The 24055-nt window shown below is 46.9% G+C and overlaps 2 protein-coding genes across 2 annotated transcripts; one reads left to right on the plus strand and one right to left on the minus strand.

The window, feature by feature from the left end:
• Window positions 1-424: 424 nt before the first annotated feature.
• LOC131282043 (ras-related protein Rap-2b-like) lies at window positions 425-1338 on the plus strand. Its single transcript, XM_058311427.1, has 2 exons — window positions 425-931; window positions 1006-1338. Exons 1-2 carry the CDS (start codon window positions 425-427, stop codon window positions 1336-1338), a joined length of 840 nt encoding a protein of 279 aa, XP_058167410.1.
• A 3550-nt stretch (window positions 1339-4888) lies between these two features.
• On the minus strand, window positions 4889-23379 carry LOC131281122 (sodium-dependent dopamine transporter). Its single transcript, XM_058310373.1, has 8 exons — window positions 23304-23379; window positions 16163-16468; window positions 6491-6911; window positions 6049-6426; window positions 5731-5968; window positions 5421-5649; window positions 5085-5353; window positions 4889-5002 (listed from the first exon to the last, which is right to left on the minus strand). The coding sequence occupies exons 1-8, from the start codon at window positions 23377-23379 to the stop codon at window positions 4889-4891; spliced, it is 2031 nt and encodes a 676-aa protein (XP_058166356.1).
• Between the last annotated feature and the right edge of the window lie 676 nt (window positions 23380-24055).

The following is a 24055-nucleotide window of genomic DNA, read 5'->3' on the forward strand; positions in this document are numbered from 1 at the left end:
GTAATGTACCCGACAAAGTTCAAGCCGGTACGCCGTCTGTATTGATCTAAAATGATTCGGAATTGCTATGGTATCCGTGTTTCTTGGTTTCCTCCATACCTTTCTTCATGTTCTTGAAGAGAATATTGTTACTTTTAATGTAACCAATGGTGAGACTGCGAGGGATGGATGTCCCAGGTGACACCGGCTCATATCCACAAAGAAGACGAGTTTTTCACCAAGAGTTGGGACAAGAAAAAAAAACCTATTCCTCCTATTGTTGCATTGTGTTGTATTCTCTACATTTACCCGTACAATGACTTTCTTATTGCTACTCGCTGCCTCCTGGGATCGCGTCCAATTAGTCGGTAGACTTGACATTTCGAGCACCTGTCCCGGAGCGCTTAAGCGCACCACCGTCAACACCATTGCGCTCATCGACGCCATGCCGGGCACGTGTCACCGGCTCCGGATACCGTCCATCGTTTCGAACCGCTCGGCCAAGAGCGTCACGGCGACGGTGGCCTCCTCGACGTCCTCCTCGGCGACGTCCTCCGGTGCATCCACCGGTGCGAGACCGTCGATCGCCGATGATGATATCTTCAGCAGCGAACCGCTCGGTGGACCGACGTCCCCGCCGGCCACCATCAAAAAGGAGCGCCACCGGGTGACGATGATGGGTGCGGCCCGCGTCGGCAAGTCCTCGATCATCTCGCAGTTCCTGTACGAAAAGTATCTGTCGCGCTACAAGCAAACCATCGAGGAAATGCACCGGGGCGAGTACGAGCTGCCGGATGGGTCTAGTCTGACGTTGGACATACTGGATACCTCCGGGTCGTACCAATTTCCGGCCATGCGTGCACTCTCGATCAACACGAGCGGTGCGTTCATACTGGTGTACGCCGTCGACGACAAGGAAACCTGGGACGAGGTGGAACGGTTGCGGGAACAGGTTCGTAAAAGCCCTCCACGAAGCCCTAGCTTCGTCAGTCGTGCAATTGTATCTAACTCCTGCCATCTTTACAGATTATATCCGTGCGAGGCTCGAGGGTGCCGATCGTAGTCGTCGGCAACAAGGCGGACGTACCGGAAGAACAACGCCAGGTACCGTTCAAGGTAGCCCGATCTCGCGCCCTGCTCGAGTGGGGTTGCGGTTACGCCGAATGCTCGGCCAAGAACAACGAGGGCATCCTGACGGTGTTCAAGCAGCTACTCCGCCAGGCCAACATCGAGTACAACCTAAGCCCGGCCGTGCGCCGTCGCCGGAAGTCCCTGCCGAGCTATACCGGCGCCAGCAATCCGGCCCGTGCCAACTCTGCCAAGTACTATCTGAAACGGCACTCCTGCTCGGTACAGTAGACCACTGAAGGAGGGTCCCACAATCCTTCTCTCAGAGCTGACATAAAACACAACAACGACTAGGCAAATTGCAAACCCGTTCGGCGACAACTTGCAGATGATAAGAATGTTTACTCCAATAGCTGTTGTTGTCCCAAGTGTACACCCAAGTCCATTTACCATAGCATCGAGGGCAAAAAACACTTACGGGCGTGTCCAACACACAAAGCGTTGGAAAGCAGTTTACAAAGCACGAAGAAAATTTAGGACAATTTGTGGAAACGTGGAATCGGTTTCATCGTCGTTTGGAATCAATGTTGTTTACGGCGCGTACGACGCCACCTTCGAGGAATTGCATGGGCTTCAGTTCGACGAATTTGTATGTTTGTGACATTACCCATTTCGTCGGTGGAAGGGGAGGAAGAAGAAAGCGTAGGTCGTAGGAAAGAAGAATACAATTTGATAAGGTTTTGTACACGTCTACCATTAATGTTACAAACTCCCTTTGCTACCGGTGTATTTAATGTGCAGCTTCTAACAAGGAAACAAAAACCAGATTTATGAGAATTGCAGTGAGAAACCAGTTTTTGGCAAACATATGAACCGTAGTATTTTGAGCAACCCTCTAAACCCAAGGAACAAACAAACCAAAGCAAAGCAGAGGGCAGTGAAGGTAATGGATGGTTATAATTAATTGGATCGTTTAATACAGAGTACTTGTAAGTGTCGTTTGGCGCGATGGGTTAAAGTTTGTACGGTAAGCGAGAGGTGGCTTTTTTACAAGATGGTTGGACTATACTGATTAAGCTTATGAACTGCGACGGAAAAGGAAAGGAACGGCGAACGTTAAATGCAAACGCAGAAGACTTGTTGAAGTTTGGTTGAAAATGTTGGAAATTACACTGATTTTGGTGACTACTCATGGGTGTCTTGGAAGTATTTTGAAACCACACAAAAACAAAAAATACTTTTATGCTGCTATATACAATAAAGAAAGAAAACATGCGTTTACTAAACGAATATATTCAAACAATAAAACTCTTATACAAATTATAATTGTTTCGTTATTAGTTTCACGCATCCGATGTAATCCTCAAGTATCCTATTTCATGTTGTCTATACAGAGGTATCCATAACAAATATCTTTCAAGAATTACACCAACATCATTATTGTTTCTATCAAATTAAAAATTTATTATATCAATCGAAACATCTCAAGCAACGCACAATTAAAGACTGAATCAAACTCAATAAACAGATCTTTAAAACAATTAATCGGTAAAGAAGTAAAGAAAAACAACTCCTAAACAAACTACCTACGATTACAAATCAATAAGTTTCAATTTAAATACTGCCAGTCCTTTGAACATTCTAGTGATTAACATTCCTATCCCTTCACAGTCCCTGTTCTTTCCTATCTTACGATCTCACTCTCTGGCATTTGTTTCACATCGATAAATGCTCTTCCTTTTTTTTCTTTCTCGCCTCAACAAATAATCGTGCTTAGTGGATATTATTACACTAAATTCAATTTGTCATGTATCGTTTGAGTCTGCCCATCTGCAAGTGATTTCCCTCTTGCATTCCCGTGCGCCATCCACCATCCTCTTCGTTGTGACTGAATTGTGCAAAAGTATGTGTCGCTTTTCCCACCGATACGTGCTACGGGAATGCACGCTTGAAATCAACTTCTATCGATTCTTATTTTGTACAGAAAATGGGGAACACATTGTTACGCATCGATCGACTCGAACGGCACCGACTTTTGGTGGCAAACAGTGAAATGTCTACTGGTCCTTACTTTTCCTTCGACGTATCGACGTGCCCATTTCGATCTATGGCGAGTGGCGTATGATTTCCCAATGGCTGGCTGGAAAATCACCCGCCAGGTTCGCACGTGCTTTAGGAACCGCTGCGCATCTCCAATCGATCCGTTTCGAGTCAATCGGTGCAAGTCATTGGTGTTATTGGTTTAGGTTTTCTGTTTTCTTGTCTAACACTTGTTTCTATCCGTTGATGATTTTGACGAATCTATTATACGCAATTGTACACATCGACAAGGTAAAAGCTATCCAGCAAAAAAGCCTTTCTACGTCGGAAACTACAAACACTCAGCAGCGTTGATTATTTCTGCTTCTATCACGAATGTCTAGCAAATTTATGCAAACATGCACTTCCTTGACCTAATGTAGCTTAGAATGGGTCGTAGGATGGTTTTAGTAGCAAGTTTACTGCAGGACCACTTATTAGCCATTTATTCATTTTAATTGCTGTGGTTTTTATAGTTTTAACAACCGGAAATGGCTTGAAGGTGAACTTGGAATTTTAAATTAAACGGTGGAAGCGTTATTGGCTGCGTTAAAGCTCTATAAAAGCTCACCGTACTTTGAATCGTCTCATTTCAAGAAAAGCTTTATGGCTGTTTGAAAGCTTTTCTCGAATTTTACGAAGATTCAAAATAACCGTTTTACCATTTTCCGTGTTTCGTGTTTGCTTTTGCTGCCTGCCTCATTCATTATCATATTCAAAGCGAATACCCATGTTTGTAACAATATTTTCTCCTTTATATAAGCTTTAAATCTATCCATCAAGCACAAACCATGCTGTTTACATTCTCTTTACTTCCCTCTTTCACTTCAATCCATTAGCTAATCCTTTTGGAGGACGCGCGAGCTACCGTGTTTCTATCATTTGTGTAACTTGTGATAAAGATATCTATACATGTGTATGCTATAGGTTTAACAGTATTTTTCTAGCTGGTTTTCCTATCTGTCACACCTCACTTAATAACACGCAAGTGATAGTTGGTTCTAAAGCGTTTCCATATTGAGAGCAGAGTGAACACATATGTTTTTTGTCCTCATTTTGAACATTTTCAATCAAACAGGTAAAAACACAATGCAGAAATAACAATCCCTTGTTCTTAGGGTACAACTGTTATCTTTCTGTTTACCAATGTAGAAAACTTCTACACCGGTGTCCGGTGAAACGTTCAACCCTAGGAAAGTCGGATAATCCTACTCTTCCCAGTGCGCTGGTTTATCGTTGATACCTTCAAATTGTCCCGCATTTCAACGTGTGTTAAGAGTTGCTTCTTATGTACAAGTATGGCTGCCAAAGTAGCCAGCTCCTGACCTCGCTTCGCCAGTATCTTACAGTGGTGAACTGGGTTCCCACGTCTCCACTCATATTATCCTATACAGCATTAAGTTTATTTCACTCGTGAAAAAAGTACTTACAAATAACCCCTGCGTAATGGTTTGCTTTGCAGTGCGCGAAATATAATGCTTGGTTTCGGCTCCGGAAAATTCCACCCGTGGCCAAGTATACATCAGATCTATCCTAGGGAAATCTTTCGACAAAGATGATTCAGTGGTAACGTTTGACAGTGGTAACGCTTACTTTCAAGATGGGGAGGTGTAGGAGTAACGGACACAAAACAAAAATCAACATCGATACAGCCCACACGGTTGCAAAACGAAACACAAAGGAGGGATGGGATGAGTAAGGGAACACTCGAACGCTACACGAAGTAAATATCAAACCGGGGTGCGCAAAAGCGGGAACGCACTCAAACCTCCTCGCCCTCATCGGAATGCGTCAGCCGCACCTGAGCCGGTTCGATCGTGACACCGTTCACGGCCAGCTGTTGATCCCTCCAGGGCGTAGTAAGTATTTTCATCCGCTGGAACATAGAACGACCGATTTAGAAATAAACCCATTTGCTGACTTCGTTTCTAACGCTGTTTTAGGTTGATTGGACCTACCTGTCGGAAGGTTCCCTTGGTCACGATCAGCTTGTAAAACGCCATCAGTGGGATCATGATCATCGACGAACCCGCTATACACCACCCGAGCACGTTCGCCCACGCCGGATAGACGTAGTCCTCGTAGCTGAGCGGCTCGTGCCCGATCAAACCGTAGATGATGATGAAGAGTAGAAACAGCGGCGCCACAAACTTCCAGCAAACGCGCCAGTAGATGCCCGGAGCAAAGCCAATCATGTCCTTGATGTCATTGCAGAACCGTTCCGTGCCTGAAACGAGCGAAAGAATGTGTTACTTTCCGCCAGGAAATGAATACTAGATTCCACGATTTCTTACCGTAAATCCAAGAGACAGCGATCGATTCGAAAAGTACCGCTATGAGAATCGAATAACCGGCGGCGTAACGATCGAGCAGCTGGAAGAAGTAGAACCCACCCTGGGTGCAGCTGGCGATACCAACGACAAAGTACAGCGAGAAGAGGATGGCCACAAAAATCTCCCGATTACGACCGATTTTGGGGAATTCGTCGCTGAGGGCGGTGATGATAGCTTCGGAGCCTCCAAACTGAAAACCACAACGAAAATGGTTCGAGAAAAGAGATTAGGCGTCCGAAGCGAACGTCGTTTCTTCAAACTGAAACCCTACCGAACTATCCAGTCCGAGCGTGAGGAGCATCATGAAGAAGATCAATGCCCAGAAGATGCTACCCGGCATGGTGGCGATGGCGGCTGGATAGACGACAAACACCAACCCGGGGCCCTCGGTCGCAACGTCCTGAATGCTCTGACCACTCGCGTTAGCCATGTAACCGAGGACGGAGAAAATCACGAATCCGGCCACAAAACTGGTCGCCGAATTGATCAAACTCGTCAGCAGAGCGTCTCTGAAAGGCCAAGAAAAAGGGTAAAGTTCCGTTAGATGATCTCCCTCGATGGCATCGTTAAGCTAGCTGGCTGCTCTTACTTGTAGACGTTGTTGTGATACTTGTTGTACGAGGCGTACGCGAGCAAAACACCAAACCCAGGCCCAAGGGAGAAGAACACCTGTGTGGCGGCGTCTACCCAAACCTGCGCGTTGTAGATGCAGTCAAAGTTCGGTCGCAGATAGTAGTCGATTCCTTCGGCCGAACCAGGCAGGGTGATGCCGCGGACGAGTAGAATCAGCAGTACGGCGTACGGGAATAGGGCCGTAAACCAGACCACCTTACCGGACGTGCTGATACCCTTCCAGAGCGAGAAGTAGCAGATGAGATACACAACCAGCAGACACAGTACCATGTCCCACTTGATGGCACCCAGATCGTGGATACCTTCGCTTTTGTGCAGCTCTAAAATATATCGGCTGTAAAGATGGGATAAAAGAGGTCAGGCAGGTTGCTATATTTTACGACTAATTTCCCACGTACTTGAAGTACTCGGATGAAGCCGATGCGAATTTGGTCTCGTTGACTACCGTTGCCGCAGCCGTGACATTCCCCGCCAGTGCGGCCGCGGTCCGGTTGCTAATGGTCGCCGCCGAGCTGTTGCTGAACCCAAACGGTTGACATTCCGCCGTGTTCCATGCGTTCGAGCAGTGCGTCCACGGGAGACTGCTGGTGAAGGAAGCGAAGAAGAAACGCAACGACCACGCTATGATGACGTTGTAGTAGAAGTCTACGTAGAACGCTATCAGTACCACAGCGTAGCCGATGCCTTTGAACAGCGGCACCAGCCGGCCCCAGCACGTGATGGCTCCCTTCCGGTTGAACTGCCCGAGCGCCAGCTCCATGTAGAACAGTGGAATGCCCCCAACCAGCAGCATTATACCGTACGGCACCAGGAAAGCACCTGTAAAAAGGAAACGGACGAATGAAACGTAAGACGAAAGCCACATTTTCTCGATCGTATCAAAATGGCAGGAAAATCTGAGCCCAATCCCCGTCGGGGCACAAATGGCCCTCGTCCCGTGGGAACTACAGACGTTCGTGACGTTCGGCTACCCTTGACTTCGAGGATGATGATACTATGACAATGGCATAATAGCATTATCATTTCCTTTCTTTTTATTGACTTAATCCGGCGAAGGATTCATAGTCCAGCAGCCAGCACTATCCTAGCGCAATATTTCCCCCTTCTTTCTCAAATACACACACACGCACACAACCTTCAGCGAGTCGGGAGTTAATAACAGGGACTTAAGGACCCATTCTCCTTCACCGCCGGCTTGAAGTTCATTGCTACAATCGCTATAAAGGGGGGAAAGTAATGGCTTCAAAGATGCGCCGAAGAAAATGTCGTTTACTTTTCTTCGCCTCTCAGGCATGAGCAGCAATTTATAACGGGATGAAAGAGCGTTGGCCGTAACCTAGGCCAACCTGGCCCCACACGCCGGAGATTAAGTCCGAGATGGTTGCGAGACCAAGGCAATGGAAAAAGCCATCCTTTGAGGGGCTCGTCCGTACCGAGCTGTTGCGTCGGGGAAAACTGCTCCAAAACGAACCGTGTGAACCAATACCTATGTGGCACTTCTGCAAACTCACATGTTCCGGAATGCACGTAATGGTATTTTTTAATATCCACTGGTTCTTCTCCAACGTGTTCCCAAGGGTTCAACAAAGTAGTTGAACCATTCCGTGTTAGGAACTTTATTTTGAAAATTAGTTTCGTTGTTATGAAAAGAAGAAACATATCAATCAGCCAGCGCCCAATTTCGCCACAATAAAACTGAAACACGTTTCCAGTGCATTTTAATTGGCCACACGGGGTGTCAAAAATTGATAACTACTTCCTATCGATGACTTCACAGCGGCTCATCTTCTCGATTTGAGCTGTGAGCTAAGAGCGTAGTCATAAAGATAATCCAATCAACAGATCTATACAGCCGATTCCGCCTGTGGAATGGTCATATAAATCCATCTTCCAGAACTGATATTCGGAAAATAGCTCCGATAATACCTCCCGACGTATGTCTATCTTTATAGCGGATTGAACAAAAAATTTGGATGTAGGTTTTGGGGATGGTTTTTTTTTCGCTTCGCCGTGTTCCCTTGACCATCAATCGTAGACGTAGACGTCTTATGTAACAGCAAAAATGTCCATTCGGGAGTTTAGGTATCGAAGGTTTCAAAGGCCAGTTGCCATGCTTTGCTTTAAACCATGCGCGAATTTTGCAAACTCCAATAGATTGGTTTTTATTTTTGCAAAGAAGAACTGAACCCCAAGGTCGATCGGATAAGGTATATTACGGGCGATAAGCCACACCTAAGGCTTGAAGGCGGTAGAGTGAGAATCTGCTATCCTAATTACATCCGTTGATAAGGAACGTTTTTGATTATCTGGTCAGTATTTAAGCGCCACACGTTGCCATTGACTCTTCAGTAGTCGCTAGTGCGGTGAAGACTAGCGATTTTGGGAGGACAAACAAACACCTCGAAATGGGTTCGAAAGGTAAGTAGCAGTGGCCACAACCAGCCTAGTGACATCCCATTTGGATACCGTGAACTTTATTCTCCCGTGGTTTGTAGTTTTGTGGACGATTGCTGCACTCTTGGTGGCCTCCGCATTGGTGGCCAACGGGCAAGAGCAACGCTGCGCCGATGTGGACAACTTTTCGCTGATTCGCGATCGGTTCTTCTGCTACCGGTTCTACCAGTGCGTCGATGGCAATCCGTACCCGCTGCGTTGCCCCGACGAGCAGTGGTTCGACGAGGAACGGCAGGTGTGCGACGATCCGGCAAATGTGACCTGCGAACTGGACGATCGCCCGCCGACGGTCACGCCAACGCCGGGAATTTGCAATGGCGCCCCGGACAACCGGTTCGTGCTGCATCCACTGTTCTGCAACGAATACTATCTGTGCGTGGGGGAGATCGGATTCCCGCTGATATGCCCCACCGGAACGTGGTTTGATGAAAGTCGCCAGATTTGTGGTGACCCAGCGGACATCAGTTGCCCCCATGGACGACCCGGTGCTGCCCGATGCCGCGATGAGCCGGATTTGGCGCTGGTCCGCAGCGAGTATGCCTGCTATCGGTACTACCAGTGCGTGAACGGGTTCCCCTATCCGATGGCCTGTCCCGACGGGCTGTGGTTCGATGCCGAGCGGGACGTTTGCGACGAGCCGGAAAATGTCGAGTGTGTGCTGAGCCCGGGCGGACCACCGCCCGCTCCGACGCCGGGTATCTGTAACGATACGCCCAACAACGTTCTAACGCCGAATCCAACCACTTGCAACCGATACTACGTGTGTGTGAATCAAATTGGTTGGTCGAAACATTGCCCGCTGGATCTGTGGTTCGACGAGGCTCGCCAGACCTGTAGCGCTCCGGGTTTCACCAACTGCACGGCAGGACCTCTTCTGCCAGCTCCACGTCCTGATAACCCTTGCAACGACGTAGAGAACTTGCGTTTTATCCGAGATGACTTCTTCTGCTACGTCTACCATCAGTGTCGTAACGGCTATCCGTTCCCACTGATCTGCCCTGCGGACCAATGGTTCGATGAGGATCTGCAGCGTTGTGCCGACTACACGACGGTGGAGTGTGAGATTGACGCTGACAGTACACCACCGCCGATCAGACCGACCCCTGGCATCTGCAACGGAATCTTCGAGGAGCGGCTCGTGCTACATCCACGCTTCTGTAACCAATACTACGTTTGCTCGAATGAGATCGGTGTACCGGTCATCTGTCCGACCGGGTTGTGGTTTGATGAGGACGCTCAAACCTGTCGCTCGCCGCTACTGGTGGACTGCCCGCATGGAGCTACGCCACCACCCGAAGATCCCTACATGATGTGCGATGGTGTGGATGACTACGACTATGTGCGACACCCGAACTTTTGCTATCGCTACTATCAGTGCATCGATGGAACTCCCTACCCGCTCATCTGCGAGGCTGATCTTGTGTTCGATCAGGAACGTCAAATGTGTGATGAGCAGCAGTTCGTCACGTGTGAGGTGACACCACCGCCGGTCGTGCGCCCTCCGCCAACAGCCGGTATCTGCATCGGTGCGTTGAATGGTCAGTTGGAGGCAAACCCTCTCTACTGCAATCAGTACTACCTGTGTGTGAACCAGGCCGGCTGGCGGTTGGTGTGCCCTCCGGGACTATGGTTCGATGCTGAGCGCCAGACCTGCTCTCCGGCAGGTTCGATCGAGTGTGGACTTGCCCCAGAACGCCCTCCAACCACTCCGAACCCATACGCACGTTGCTCCGGCATACCCAACAACGCGTACGTGCGTGACGAAATGTTCTGCTACCGGTACTTCAAGTGCGTCAACGGTTCGCCCTTCCCTATGATCTGTCAAAACGAGCAGTGGTTCGATGAGCGTCTCCAGCAGTGCCGCCCGCAGGACCAGGTCGAATGTATCATCAACGAGCCACCGACACGTCCACCACCGACCGCCGGCATCTGCAACGGTGTGTCAAACTCGATTCAGGTGCCGAATCCGTTCAGCTGCAATCAGTTCTACATCTGCGTCGATCAGATCGGATTCCCGCAGGTTTGCCCCCCTGGCATGTGGTTCGATGAGGACCGCCAGACCTGTCTGCTGGTGGCTGAGACCACCTGCGACCTTGGCCCACCGACGACGACCACACTGGCACCGCACCCCTGGGGACGGTGTGACGTTGTACCGAACTTTAGCTTCGTCCGCAACGAGTTCTACTGCTACCGTTACTTCCAGTGTATCGATAGCCGGCCGTACCCGCTCATCTGCCCCAACGAGCAGTGGTTCGACGAGGAGCGCCAGATTTGCGACAACCAGGAGAACGTGCGATGCATCGTCAATCCCCAGGCTCCGCTTGTCCCAGCCACGCCCGGTATCTGTAACGATGTTCCAAACGGTGAGATGACACTGAACCCGCGTGCCTGCAATCAGTACTATGTTTGCGTGGATCAGATCGGTTACCCGCTGCTCTGTCCCGCGGGACTGTGGTTCGATGCTCAGCATCAGCGATGTGCCCCACCTGCCCAGGTGTACTGTCCACTCGCACCGATCGTTACCACCCCGGATCCATTCGAGCAGTGCGACGGCGTGCCGGAAGGAGGGCTCCTGCGTAACGAGTTCTACTGCTACCGCTACTTCCAGTGTCAGAACAACATCCCGTACCCAATGATCTGCCGCGCTGGGTTGTGGTTCGATCAAGAGCGTCAAGAGTGCGATGTTCCCGCCAACGTACAGTGCTTCCTGCGCCCCGGACAACCCGGTCCCCCGACGGCAACTCCGGACATTTGCCGTGGCATTGCGAATGGACGTTTTGCGCGCAACTGGAACTTCTGTAACCAGTACTACCTGTGCGTGGATGAGATCGGTTACTCGCAGATTTGTCCCGATGGTCTGTGGTACGACGAGGATCGTCAAATCTGTGATCTTCCAGAGCGTGTCCAGTGTCCACTGTCACCGACGACGATTGCTCCTTCACCCTGGGACCGCTGTGCCGGCAAGGAGGATCTCTCCTTCGTACCGGATGACGACTTCTGTTACCGCTATTACCAGTGCGTCAATGGTGTCCCGTATCCGATGATCTGCCCCAACGACCAGTGGTTCGATGAGGGACGCCAGGTGTGCGATCTGGTCGCGAATGTCCAGTGTGAGGTTCACGATGTGCTTCCACCACCATTGCCCACCGACGGTATCTGCACGGGTCTGTCCAACAGCATTCAGGTGCTCCATCCGGTGTTCTGCAACCGGTTCTATATCTGCGTCGACCAAGTCGGTTTCCCGCAGATCTGTCCAGCCGGTACGTGGTTCGACGAATCGCGCCAAACCTGTGCCAGCCCGCTGGAAGTCGAGTGCCCGAACGGACTCACAACGACCCCCTCGCCGATCGAAGGCATCTGCAACGACGTACCATCCGGAACGTACGTTCCCAACCCGCTCGATTGCTCCCGGTACTACGTGTGCGTCAACCTGTACCCTTACTCGCTGGCATGTCCCGGTGGCAATTGGTTCGACCGTAACCTTCTCCGCTGCGTACCGATCGACGAGGCGGAATGTGCCGACACGGTCACGACCGTCCCGACACCGGGCGTGTGCGACGACCAGCCAGATGGCACGCGTGTACCCAGTCCGGATAGCTGTGCCCTATTCTACACCTGCCTGAACGAGGTAGGCTCGCCGTCATTCTGTCCGCCAGGGCTTTGGTTCAACGAGGACACGCAGGAGTGTGACGATCCGGAGAACGTCGACTGCACGCTGGAACCATCGACGCCGGCTCCTCCGACCACCGGAATTTGCGAGGGTCAACCGGACGGCCAGTACGTCGCCAGTCCCTACTCTTGCACGCAGTTCTACGTGTGTGTCAACGAAACCGGCTATCCATCGATCTGCCAGCCGGGTCTGTGGTTCAGCGAGTCCGCCCAGACCTGCGTGGAGCCATCCGAGTCCGAGTGTACCATTTCCTAAACCTCTAGGTGTTTCTTTTCCGAGTTTGGCAATAAATTTGGCGATATATACGCGATCAAAAGGGATCGCTCGATAACACAATGTGAACACCAGTTTGTGCATGCCTCAGTCAATTTCAGTTATCATCTCATAATTAGCATCTGCATATCAGTTCCAAAGGTTCCATCGTGGTTTCGTTCATTGATTTGTAATAGACTTCGGCGAGTAGAAACTCCTAAATTGGTTTGGTAGGAGTACCTATCGTAACACTAAAATGTCTTTTGTCGAGAAATGAATGCCTTACATTTATTTTAACCCCTGGCACGCCCTTCTTGAAAAGACTCATTATTGTTAGGTTCTCATGCTACTTCTCACTCCGTCCAAACGCCAGGTGTATGTTCGCTAATGGGCATTGAAAGCAAGCGGAAAGACAAGCTTTCTGTTACACGCGCACTTTACGTTGTGCGGTTCAATAGGTCACGCTGAAAGCGAATCGATTGGAGGTCCATTTGCACCACCAACGCCCTTCTCACGTTCAAACCCGCGGAATGGAAATTATGGAGGGCGTCAAGTGGAGCGTGAAAATACGAAAACATCAAGACATAATTCCCGCCAACGTCGGTGACAAACGGGAATGATGTCCGACGGGGAAAGTCGTAAGGGAAAATGTCCCAGGCGCGTACCTATTAAAATGTTTTTATATTGTACGTTCGAAGGAAGCAAATGGGAAGGAAACTGAATCGTCCAACCAACCAGCGCAACCTGTTGCTGCAGCGAATACCGGTTTTTCGCGCTGACATGGATAAGGAACGTCAAAAGATCGCGGAAAAGATGCTGGTAGGAAATGGAAAAAATAGGGTCATTTTCTTCGCTCAACACGCACTTAAGGACAGCCTTTTCCCAACGCCATCGTGTTCGCCGACGGGCGTGTGAGTACTTGAGTGCGAGAGAAGGAAAAAGTAAGGCAAGCCAAGAGCTAGTAAAGCGAAGTGGCGGAATACTGACATATTTCACTTTTAAATCGTTCAACTCAAGATTTGCACGCCTTGAGCTTCGCCGTCCCTGTAGCATCTTCCTTCGTCCGCGTTGATGAGCAGCCCATTCCGGAAGGGCATGCAACAAGTTGTCGCAAATCTTATGCCCCCTTACCCCACATTCGTCGGAAGCGGCGAAAGCAATCTCTCTGGCAGGCTGCCGAGGAGGCTCACTCCGGAAGTCATGTGGAACGCCGATGCTAAGGATACGAGCAGCTCCTTGTTGAAAGCTGCCATAATTCATCACAACCGGCGAGGAGGACGATGGCGGCGATGGCGGGTGGGAAAGATGTGCTTCCGTGGACTCGGAAGAGTGTCCACTTTACTGCCGTGTAATCTGCTCCAATCGTCACGCTCGCTTCTATCACTCGTCATCAACGCTCGGTTTAAGACATTCCATAATCCTGAAGCAACCAACACTTTGGGTGGAACTGGAACCCAAAAAAAAAACGGGTGGGAAAAGAAAATCTAACCCGAAGTCAAGGCTACCCAGTGCAGATGACGAAGAAGCAGTCATTTTGCACACCATCTACAATATGTGTCGGTGTGAGGGTTGGAAGTATGGTTGAGTGACTCCGTTGAATGAAGGCATCAACGCCATTAGCGTGGAACTTTGGCCGCCTTTCCTACGATGGATCCCTTCGGAGCGAGACCCATAGACCACAGCCAACTTTACAAAAGGCAAATGTGAACCGAGGACACCCGATTAGAGGCGCAAGAAATGGTGGAAAAGTGGAAATTTCCGTTCCATGTCTCCCGCATGCACAACCCTGTTTGATCTTACTCCGAGAAACCCTCGCAAAGCAACCGAAGCCAAAGAACCTACTGTGCGTTGTGTTCTACCGGAGGGGCTCGGCTATGGACGAACTTCTTGAAAACGAGCCCTCCCAAGCTCGCACCCGAGGCGACATCGGCCAAGCCTCCGGAAGGGCAAAGAAAACGTCACCATTCCTTAGTAGAGCACATTTTTCTCCTTCCATTTCGAGACGTCAAATACCGACTTCCGGTGGCCAGGATCCTAGCAGGAGTGGGCGAAGCAGGGCGTAAATCTCTGTTGTCACATACATTTTCTTCATCAACACACCGCCAAGCATGATGCTGTTGCATGTGTGTGTGCACCACCTAGAATAGAAAGAAGTCAACGATGGTGGAAACTACGCGAATCGGAGTCGGGACCAAACCAAAGGCTTCGACGGTTTCTCGGCGGTCAGTGCCAGGATGGATGAAATTTGCCACGGTTCAGTTAGCCGATGGCCCATTTCATCTCGGGCTCGGGCGAAGGCAGTCGCTAAGAATTTCAGGCAGCAAAAAAAGTGGCAAAAAACGCGAAGTGCGTTCGCTTGTTCACCGTGGATATGGATCGTGGAGCCAATCCCTTCGGTATGATTTATGTTTCCCCCCTCCCCTCCCAAGCGGTCGAAACCACCAGCACCACAAATCCCTTGGTCTCGGCTTCTGTTGATCATGAGGTTACATTTTTCGGTTGCCTTTTCGTTTCGTTTCCAACGTCTCAAGCTCGTAATGTATTTACCTAACGTGCAGATACGTATCTAAAGCTCACCAGTTCTCGGGTATGTTTCAAATTGCGTTGGAGATTTTAGTTTGTTTTACTTCTTTTATTTTGTCAATGCATTCACGAAACAGGTTTTTAGTTCCTCAAAAAGTTTACTCAATTCTGTCGTTGACTCATTGAACGAAATCATTGGTCACAAAGTTGGGCTCGGCCATCATATTTATTTGAAACGCGACTCTAACAACCATCATCTGGTACTGAAACCGGATGGTGTGCAAAAAACTGAAATTCTCTGACAAACGGCTTGTCTGTGGGAGATGTTTTTTTGATGCAAATTATTATAATTTGTCAATCATCGTCAGCCATCTGGAAAGGTCGATTCTGAAAGCGAAATTAAAAACTCTAAGAAGGTGTGGCTACTTTTTCAGTGTTTTGCCACTTTCAATACAAGTTGTGAGTTGGATTTGAAATAACCAAAAACATATTACAAAACTACCAAGCCCAGACAAATTACTAACTAACAAACAAATAGAGAACAAAATTAAAACTAACAAATAAATTTAAATACTCGACAGAGACTTTCTAAAACAACGGTCTACCAAAGCCAAAAACATTGATAATTTCGTTCGGGAAACTTTTCCTAACAACAGAATTTACAAACTAGAACATCGGAGCCCGAAACGCATGCCGCATCACCATCGAAAGTACAAGTTAGCATCACCTCGAGAACAGAACTCGTGTTTTTAGCAACAGTCTCGTCTTTCATCCTGTTAACTGGAGGCCCTCGACTCTGGCTCCGCTAATGTTCATCATTTGCCCTGCGAGTAAAAGTTGAATGACAAAAGAGGTTGCTTGTAACCAACGAACCCCGTCGGGTGTCGATGTATGCCGATGGTGAGTCCTTTCAATATCAATTTTCCTGCCGGAGCGTAACCAAATTCGATTTTCTCGCTGGTAATTAGCTATTAAACGACGGCGATACAACCATTTTCCAATGGCTGCCGTCGTCGCTTACGGTCGTTCGCGGAAGTTGTTGGGACACCATTTTCCATCCCCTGTCGTAGATCGCACGTTACGATGATACTCGAAGATAGGGTTTCCCAAGCAGATACGATGGTTTTCCACAATGTACGTAAATGGGTTTGTGTAGGTGTGTGTTACTTACCGCCACCGTTCTTGTAGCAGAGGTACGGGAAGCGCCATACGTTGGCCAGATCGACGGCGAACCCGATGACCGACAGCAGGAAGTCCACCTTGCCGCTCCAGGTTTCGCGCTGCTCGCCATCGTCCAGGTCGCCACCACCACCACCACCACCACCGCCACCGCCGTTGCGTGGCAGCAGGCCCGGGCGGCTTTTCGCCTTGATCTGGCCGATGGTGGCCATGGCCAAGGCGGTTCCCTCGCCGTCGCCACCGACCCCGTTTTCAGCTCCACCGTTCAGCTCTTTCAGTGCTTCGCCGTCGATAGATTCTGTGGGTGATGGGAGGGTAGCAAAGAGAGGGGGGGGTGTGTTTAAATATTGAACGGATTAAATTCGCCATTGTGTCCTCCAACATTTGACCACTTAACTCCTCTAACCTCTAGTTCCCGAATGTTCGATACTTCAAATTATTGACTCACTGAAACCTACTCCAGAAGTTAAAGGATGCGTGGTAGGCACGAAACGCAACGGTACGTCATTCTTGTAGCAAGGACAAGAAAGCCGGGAGGTTGATGATGATCAAATTCTAAAGAGGTTACTAATAATAGAACCTCCACCCTAGGCACACGAACGTAAGTCAACATTGCCACAGGGAGGATTGCACGGAAGCTGGTCACGCCTGAGTATGTCACTGGTGTCATCGAGCTCTCGGCAACTCTCTCGTCACTCCTCTGAACTCCCGTCCTGTGTCCAGTATCCTTTCCCTGCCCAGTCCAGTCCAGAGTCCGGCAGCAGAGTCCTCCAAATTGACAAAGTGTTTGGTAATGTTTTTGATGTTTTATCCTACTTTACATCGGCACGGTCAAGGAAGGGAGCTAAGGTAGGGTGGAGCCACGACCTTTTCATTGAAAAGTCCACCATCGCTTCCACCACTTGCTTCCCATTTTCCCGCACATGCTCCCGTTCACGAGTCCTTTGCCCAAAATTGCCTTCATTGCTCCATTAAAGAACCAATCGTTGGTGTAAACCATGCACACCACGACCATGGGACTCTACATGGGGTGGGGAGGGGGCACAAATATATGCCGAGCGTACTTATGCGTTTGACAAACTGGCACTCAGCCCGCGAGAGGAAATTGATTTTTCCCGCCCGACACTGATATAACAGGGGTGACAAATTTGATTTGTTATGACGTATCGGATCCTGTTCCATCACAGGGAAGAGGAGAAAACTCCCCCCAATGAATTGGCTGGGCATGAATGTAAATGTCAATTTTGATGGGCGCAGAGAGAAAAAGATGCTCACAAAAAGGCAAAAAACAAAACCTCAACCACATCTACCGAAGAGATGAAAATCTACCCCACCAATATCTGCCATCCCATCGGTCCGACCGAAAGCGACCGAGGGTTGAGGCGTGGGAAAGGGAGGATGTTAAGTACTCCTAATTCGATTTTGCCCTCCATTCTGAGATTCATTTCTTCTTTGCTCCCTTCGCCTATCTTACTTTGTATCTTTACCGGGGAAATCTATTTACCAATCAGCTTTGGCCGGAGAGTTGCTTTCCGGGTCGGAGGAGGGAAATTCTTCGGCATTATTGCCACCCCCACAATCGTTCTTGATCCTGAGAAATATTACTCCTTCACTTTTCTTTTTTCACTTTTCTATACTACCATTATGTAAGGTCAGATAATGTTCTCCAGTACTTCTGTCTCAGAATTTTGTTATCTTCCTCACAGATAGTTCAAATGCAAAGGGCTGCGGAAAGGAAAAGGGTTTCTTACTTCCTTTGCCACAGCAACTTCCCCTGCCAATGAATATGAATCCCATTTCCGTGGTGATGATTTCCGATTTTCCTATCTCTACGCAAGCCGGCGTGAGTGAGAGACAGATGAAAGAATTCGGTCGAGATTGAAGCGACTAACCGCGTAAGATAAACCGGATCAACACAAAATGTAGAAAGGGTGGACAGATTTAAACTTTGGAATAAAATCTATTTCGAAGTTTATTAAGATCTCGATAATCTATCACAGGAAATCAACTCGCTGCTATAGATTGTTGATTTATAAGTATTTCTTGTTTCTACTAGCAACGATTAGGAAAATAAAAGGCATAATACTTTGAATACGATTCATTTTATACAGTGTAAATATTTGCAAGGAGCAAGAAGGTTAGGATTCCTTAGAATTAAAATTCTGTAAACATTCTCGGAATTAAAACCCGTAGCATTGCAAAGAATTGCCATTGCATTGCAACTTGAATATGATTAATCATTCGTCGTGAAGAAGCGGGGAATACACCTACAAGACACATATTTGCATACCTTCAACTTATATGAAGGGTCATGCAATGTGGCTTGAATTGGATGACGTTCTAGGAAAGCTATTGCACAATCGCGCTTGTAACTAAGCCCAACCGCATGGAGATTACATTTTTAGTCACGCTTAGAATAAACCACAAAAAAGATTGCTTATATCATCACCGCAGCGATCGGATATCACTTTTAAAGATAGATGTGTTTGCACAATAATTATTTTCTGATAATAATATTTGCTGATTTACCTTTTTTGCTTTTTTTGCGACCCATGTTTGTCGATTCTCGATGATGGACGTACCCTCGATGATGTTATAAACTTTTAGTTATTTACAATACAATTTATAATTTCACACCACTCTTTATCATGTTACTGTCTCTGAAAAAAACTCAAATCATGTAAACTATTCCTTTTGCGAGTATTTCACCGACCTGCTCGGGTTAGTGAGCCGTTCAAGTTAACCGCTAACGATCATCGACGGTCTTAGCATAACATTGCGTGTCTCAAGTGGCGCATAATTAAACCTGATCACTTGCTGCGAGGGGTTCTTTTCCTTCTGTTCCAGATTTCTGCCGACCTGGCACGTCGCAGCGTTCTGCTTCTTTTGCTTACAGATTAAAGAAATTAAAATTAAACCTCACCGGACGTCGGTGTGCGGAGAAGGGAATTAAAACACATTCAGCCAATTGAAAGCAGCTCACGATTGAATCTGGCATTTGGATAGTCGTACTTTGTACCACTCTCGAGATGGATGTTGCGGTTTCACGTCGGTAAAACTGTTGCCAACTAGAACCGGTGGCACTTTTATCGTTCTTTTGTAGAACAAACTTTAAACCAGTTCAAGCCTTGGGTAACTGAAACATACGAAACATTCATGTTCTGTGTAAGTGCCATGAGCACTGACCAACATTGGCACAATTCGAATAAAACACATGCAGGGGAACAAGTAGAATAAATTTTTCAATCACACCATTCTTACTCTGAAATGCCACACAACTAAACGTTCTCTGTCTGTGGCCTAGAACTGTCTGGTTGTAATGACCCACTCTCCTAAGCTGACCGGCTTACATTCTGAGATCAAAACGAGCTTCATTCGCCCCGTTCCGCCTGCATCTCGTCGCCATTCCGAGCCAACGATAGTTCTGCACGCCTTGCTAACGAAGCAAGTGAAACCTCGATCGACACACAACCTGCGGCGGATATAACTCTGCGCAAAGCAGCACATAACCTTCAAGGTTGGCTGGCTTGGTAGTGAACATCTATTAACTCCCCCGATTGATGACGATTTGCGCCGGAAGGGAAAGAGTGAGCAGCAGTGCCGATTTTTGGCAGTTCTCTCCGGTCATGGCTTTTCCCCCTCACTTCCGGGCGGCCTCGGTTTTGTGCACGGAGCTGTGGCTCCAAGAGAAACTACGGGGCTTCTGACGGGCATATGTTTGTACTTGATGTTCAGCTACTAATGAATAAATTATTTTATTTCACAATATTCTCTACGAAAACGAACAAACTAATAGCAAAACAACATCCAGTGACAAATTGGCATTAACATAGGAAATCCATTTCAAACACCGTTGGGTTGCTAGACCGGTTGAGCGGAGAAAACTACATTATTTAAGAAAATTCACTCGCACGCGGACACCCAAAAATAAGACGATTCTAGTAGCAGTAGAATCTCCAGCACTTCCTTCAGCTTGTTGCTGACTCATGAAACCGGTTTTTATAGGATTTGTGCAATATTTTAAACCAGTTCGTACTCCAAACGAAATCGAAACCCGATGTTTGGTGACAAAAACTTCAAGGTCTTTTTCAAATTCTTTTTCCAGGACATTCTTCAGAAAATGATGTTATCATCTCTATATTTGAAAGACAACCAACATTTGCCAGATCTCTTTTGGGGTATTAATATAGTCATGCGACAACAACGTCGTTGAGTCTTTCGATTTGCTTAATCGCATTTGTTTGATGTTTTCAGAATCGTTGGAATCGCGGAACTTAGTTTTCTTCTTTGTTCACGTACACGATGTCTTCTCGAGCAAATATTTGTTTTACTTCAAATGAGTAAAGCAAGCTAACATTATTTTCAAAGATGATATTCAACACCACCAGCAATTTGCCGCCAAAATATAAAAAAGCACATTTGTTCTTCACACCTGCTACACTAACACAGTCACACGTTCTTACAGTCTCACATTTAAACAGTTGATTATCCTGGATTAATATAACAATTATTTGCTCCCTTTGAAACAGGTGGATCATAAAAGCTAAGCGATTCGATTGCTTCTTTGGAATTAATTGTAGAATTTAATGTGTTCAGTAGTTTTATAACTTGGCTTTACGATTTTTAAACCTAAAAGACCTGCTGGAATCTGTTAAATAAACTCTTTAATATGCAAAATATGTTAAAGTGTTTGCTTTTATCCAATGTCCCGCTTTCTTGTCACCGAATTTCATTAGAGTGAGCATGTTTATTGCACAAACAAAACCCAACGAGCAAATCTGGAGCAAACTGTTACTTCAAATGTATGTTCACACAAAAAAATGCTTTAACTGTACACGCTGCCACAAGCATAAGCTGTTTATCACGCGCACGAACAGATCTCCGCGATCCGCGAGCCTAGCGGACACTGCTGAGTATAGAAATTCGAACCGATCTTTAAGCTTCTCAAAGCTACAGCGCACGTTAAGAAACGTTACCACTACCATCATGGGCTTGCGCATAAGGCTACATTAGACGGTAGTAACGTAAATTTTTCTACATGTGGAACGTTTGCTCTCTGAAGGTGAATCTATTTAAATCTTTTGTTTGTATGACTTTATGTTATTGGATTTTGTATTATCAATTTATTATTTTTAATAGCTACGTTTTTGTTTTTGTTTCGATGATAATCCCAACCTTTATTGTGCCGTCTAATCCTATCGATATTATGATGTAATTTTTAAAACAGGAAATTACAACCAACGATTGATTAGTTGAAGTATAAACAGCAAAACATTTCCACTGATAAGAACTAAAGCGGTTCCAAGAACGAGCCCTGTATGACACTACTGCATTACTGTTCCTGATAAACAAATATTGATAAAACCAGTTGGTATTATTATGAGCGTTTATCGTGCATTGCAATGAAGGACACAAGATAAAGCTGGCCCTTTCTAGTTTCCGCTATACTTATATACAGTTCAGATGGGAATATTTTATTTATAAACAGTCTCCGCTAGCTTCATTTCACCCATCGACAATCATTAGCATCGAAGCGTGACCTGGTCCACATTCTGGCACCATCTTGTAGTGACAGGTTGATTTTTTCTAGTGTTTTGCTGCAATTACTTCGGCAGAACACAAATCGATAACAACATCCTAATGGTACTGAAAGTAGTTCTGTTACAAGTAACACATATTTGTTTGCTTTCACCACCGAAGGACAAAACATTCTGCTATTAATACACCACTACAATGGAATGTCTTAAGCTGGGGTTAAGTTGCTTTCTTCAACTATACCGGCGGGATGCTGGAAAAGCTAAGGAGTTCCGTTTACACCCAAACACCTTGTTTTGAACACTTCACATTATTCCGTAGGTCATAAGAAGAAAAAGCGTACTTATTCCACCATGCGATAAAAACTATAACCCTTGCCTTATAACTTTGATATAAAACAGTTAATCACCAGCATTATTTCTACTCTTGTGCCTTTGGGAAAGATTAGGTTTCTTCTTCAGAAAGTGACTTTCGATGTACCAACTTTTGGGACTGGTACCTTCGCTATTTTTGTGGTTTGCAGTCGTTTCGTTTTTCAGAAAAAACAGACGAATAAAGCTTTAACTATCTAACACAATAGAAGAAATACTTTGACGAAAGTTAACTTAATGCCTATCTTATGATCGGATTTTCTTGCACTAATTTAAGAAATGTAAACTGATAAAGCTCCATGATGATTTGCTGTAAAAGGACACAGACTATTATGGAAACCAAAATTAATCCGTGGGGGAAAAAATTATTATTATTAAAAATTAAATTTGGGAAATCGTATTAGATTTCCACCAACAAATGAACGCAGACTGCTCGTGAAAGCTTCCTTAAATCACTTGTTTTCCTGCTCGTTGATTTCCTGCCATGCATCGAAAGTGCAACAGCGTCGGGGTTTCCTAATCACAACCAATGCAATGCAGACACGCTAGATTAATAAGGAAAACAATCACAACCACAAATTTTAGCTCATTTCCTGTAGCCACTTCCAGAAAGGAGTCCAACATTCCACCAAGCCATGAAAGAAGATATTGTTATTAGCCTCGCTTCCTGGCAGCGACGGGTGAAATCATCAGAAACCACATCCTATCAATACCTAACTGAAGTAATGCTTCCACTTGAGAGCCGGGGTTTAGCAGCAGTGCAAGCGAATCGGAGATTTGCAGGCTGCGTTCATGGCTCGGTCAGTAAGTTCGCTATTCAATTTCGACAACTGTTCGTGAACGATTAATTTAAGAGTTAATGCGGGGCTGAGGGAAAATCGGGACCATGCTGCACATAGAACTTGGAATAAAACGGTAACAGACGCAAGCAGTAAGCGTAGTGGAAACTGAATGGTGGATTGCTGGTGGAAGTAATTGAAATATTTCCTTCTATTAGCGGAGGTTACTTTATCGGTCAATTTAGTTCACCTCGATACTGGGAGTAAACGATGTGCAAAGAGGTACTTAATACCAGAAAGTGATCCCCAGTTCTTGAAACTAACATAATTCGTATGATTTACAGGATTCGCGTCAGCAATGTGCTTCGTTCGACTTTCTCCAAGAGTCGCATAAACTTTGTACTTTTGATACACTTGAATCACTTTGGAGCATTTACTAAACACTAACCTGACGACTTATCGGTGCTTTTCACTGGCGTTTCCAGCAGTCTCAGCTTCTCCCGTGGATCATCCAGCTCGAACATATGTCCCGCTGCCACTATGGCACAATTTGCTCAAGAGATATCCGTAGCGGACGATCAATCCGTTCCTTCGTACAACCAAACTCGAGTGCAACACACGACAAGGGATGCGAGGCTTCTTTCACCTTTCCTCAACAATTATTTTTTTCTTGATGCTTGAATCTACGGATTGTGTTAAGCTATCATCACTACATAGGATGGCATTTTACTTTGAGAGGTGATTTCCTTAAAAAGGTGCCAGCCAGCTGTATGAGTTTAGTTGAAGGAAGAAACCGTCACTCAACTATCCACGCCACCAATCGCCAAAAGTGTTGACCGACGGAGTTACACATTTTTCGACCTCAGCCGTTTCTTCGGATTCTTTGCTGCCAAAACTACGCTTACTTCCCGTGCTGCTAATTGTGTGTCTGTGTGTCTTCACAACCTCTGTTGCTACATGAAAAACTCTGGACACTCCGGTTCTTATGCACCTGACTAGCAAACGCACCAGATTTGCGGATCTGGATTCCAGCCAGCCTGCCAAACGGGACGACTGCCTGCTGCCACACAACTAGCGACTGGCTGCGGGCTGGCGTGTCCTTTTATAGTGTGCTTGCTGCAAAAGGATCCGAACGTCCGACACTGCCATCAACCCGAGCACATGCGGCCGTTCAAACGAAAGGCGCGAAAATCTTTCTTC

This window comes from Anopheles ziemanni, chromosome 2 (assembly GCF_943734765.1).
Source record: "Anopheles ziemanni chromosome 2, idAnoZiCoDA_A2_x.2, whole genome shotgun sequence".
Lineage (NCBI taxonomy): Eukaryota > Metazoa > Arthropoda > Insecta > Diptera > Culicidae > Anopheles > Anopheles ziemanni.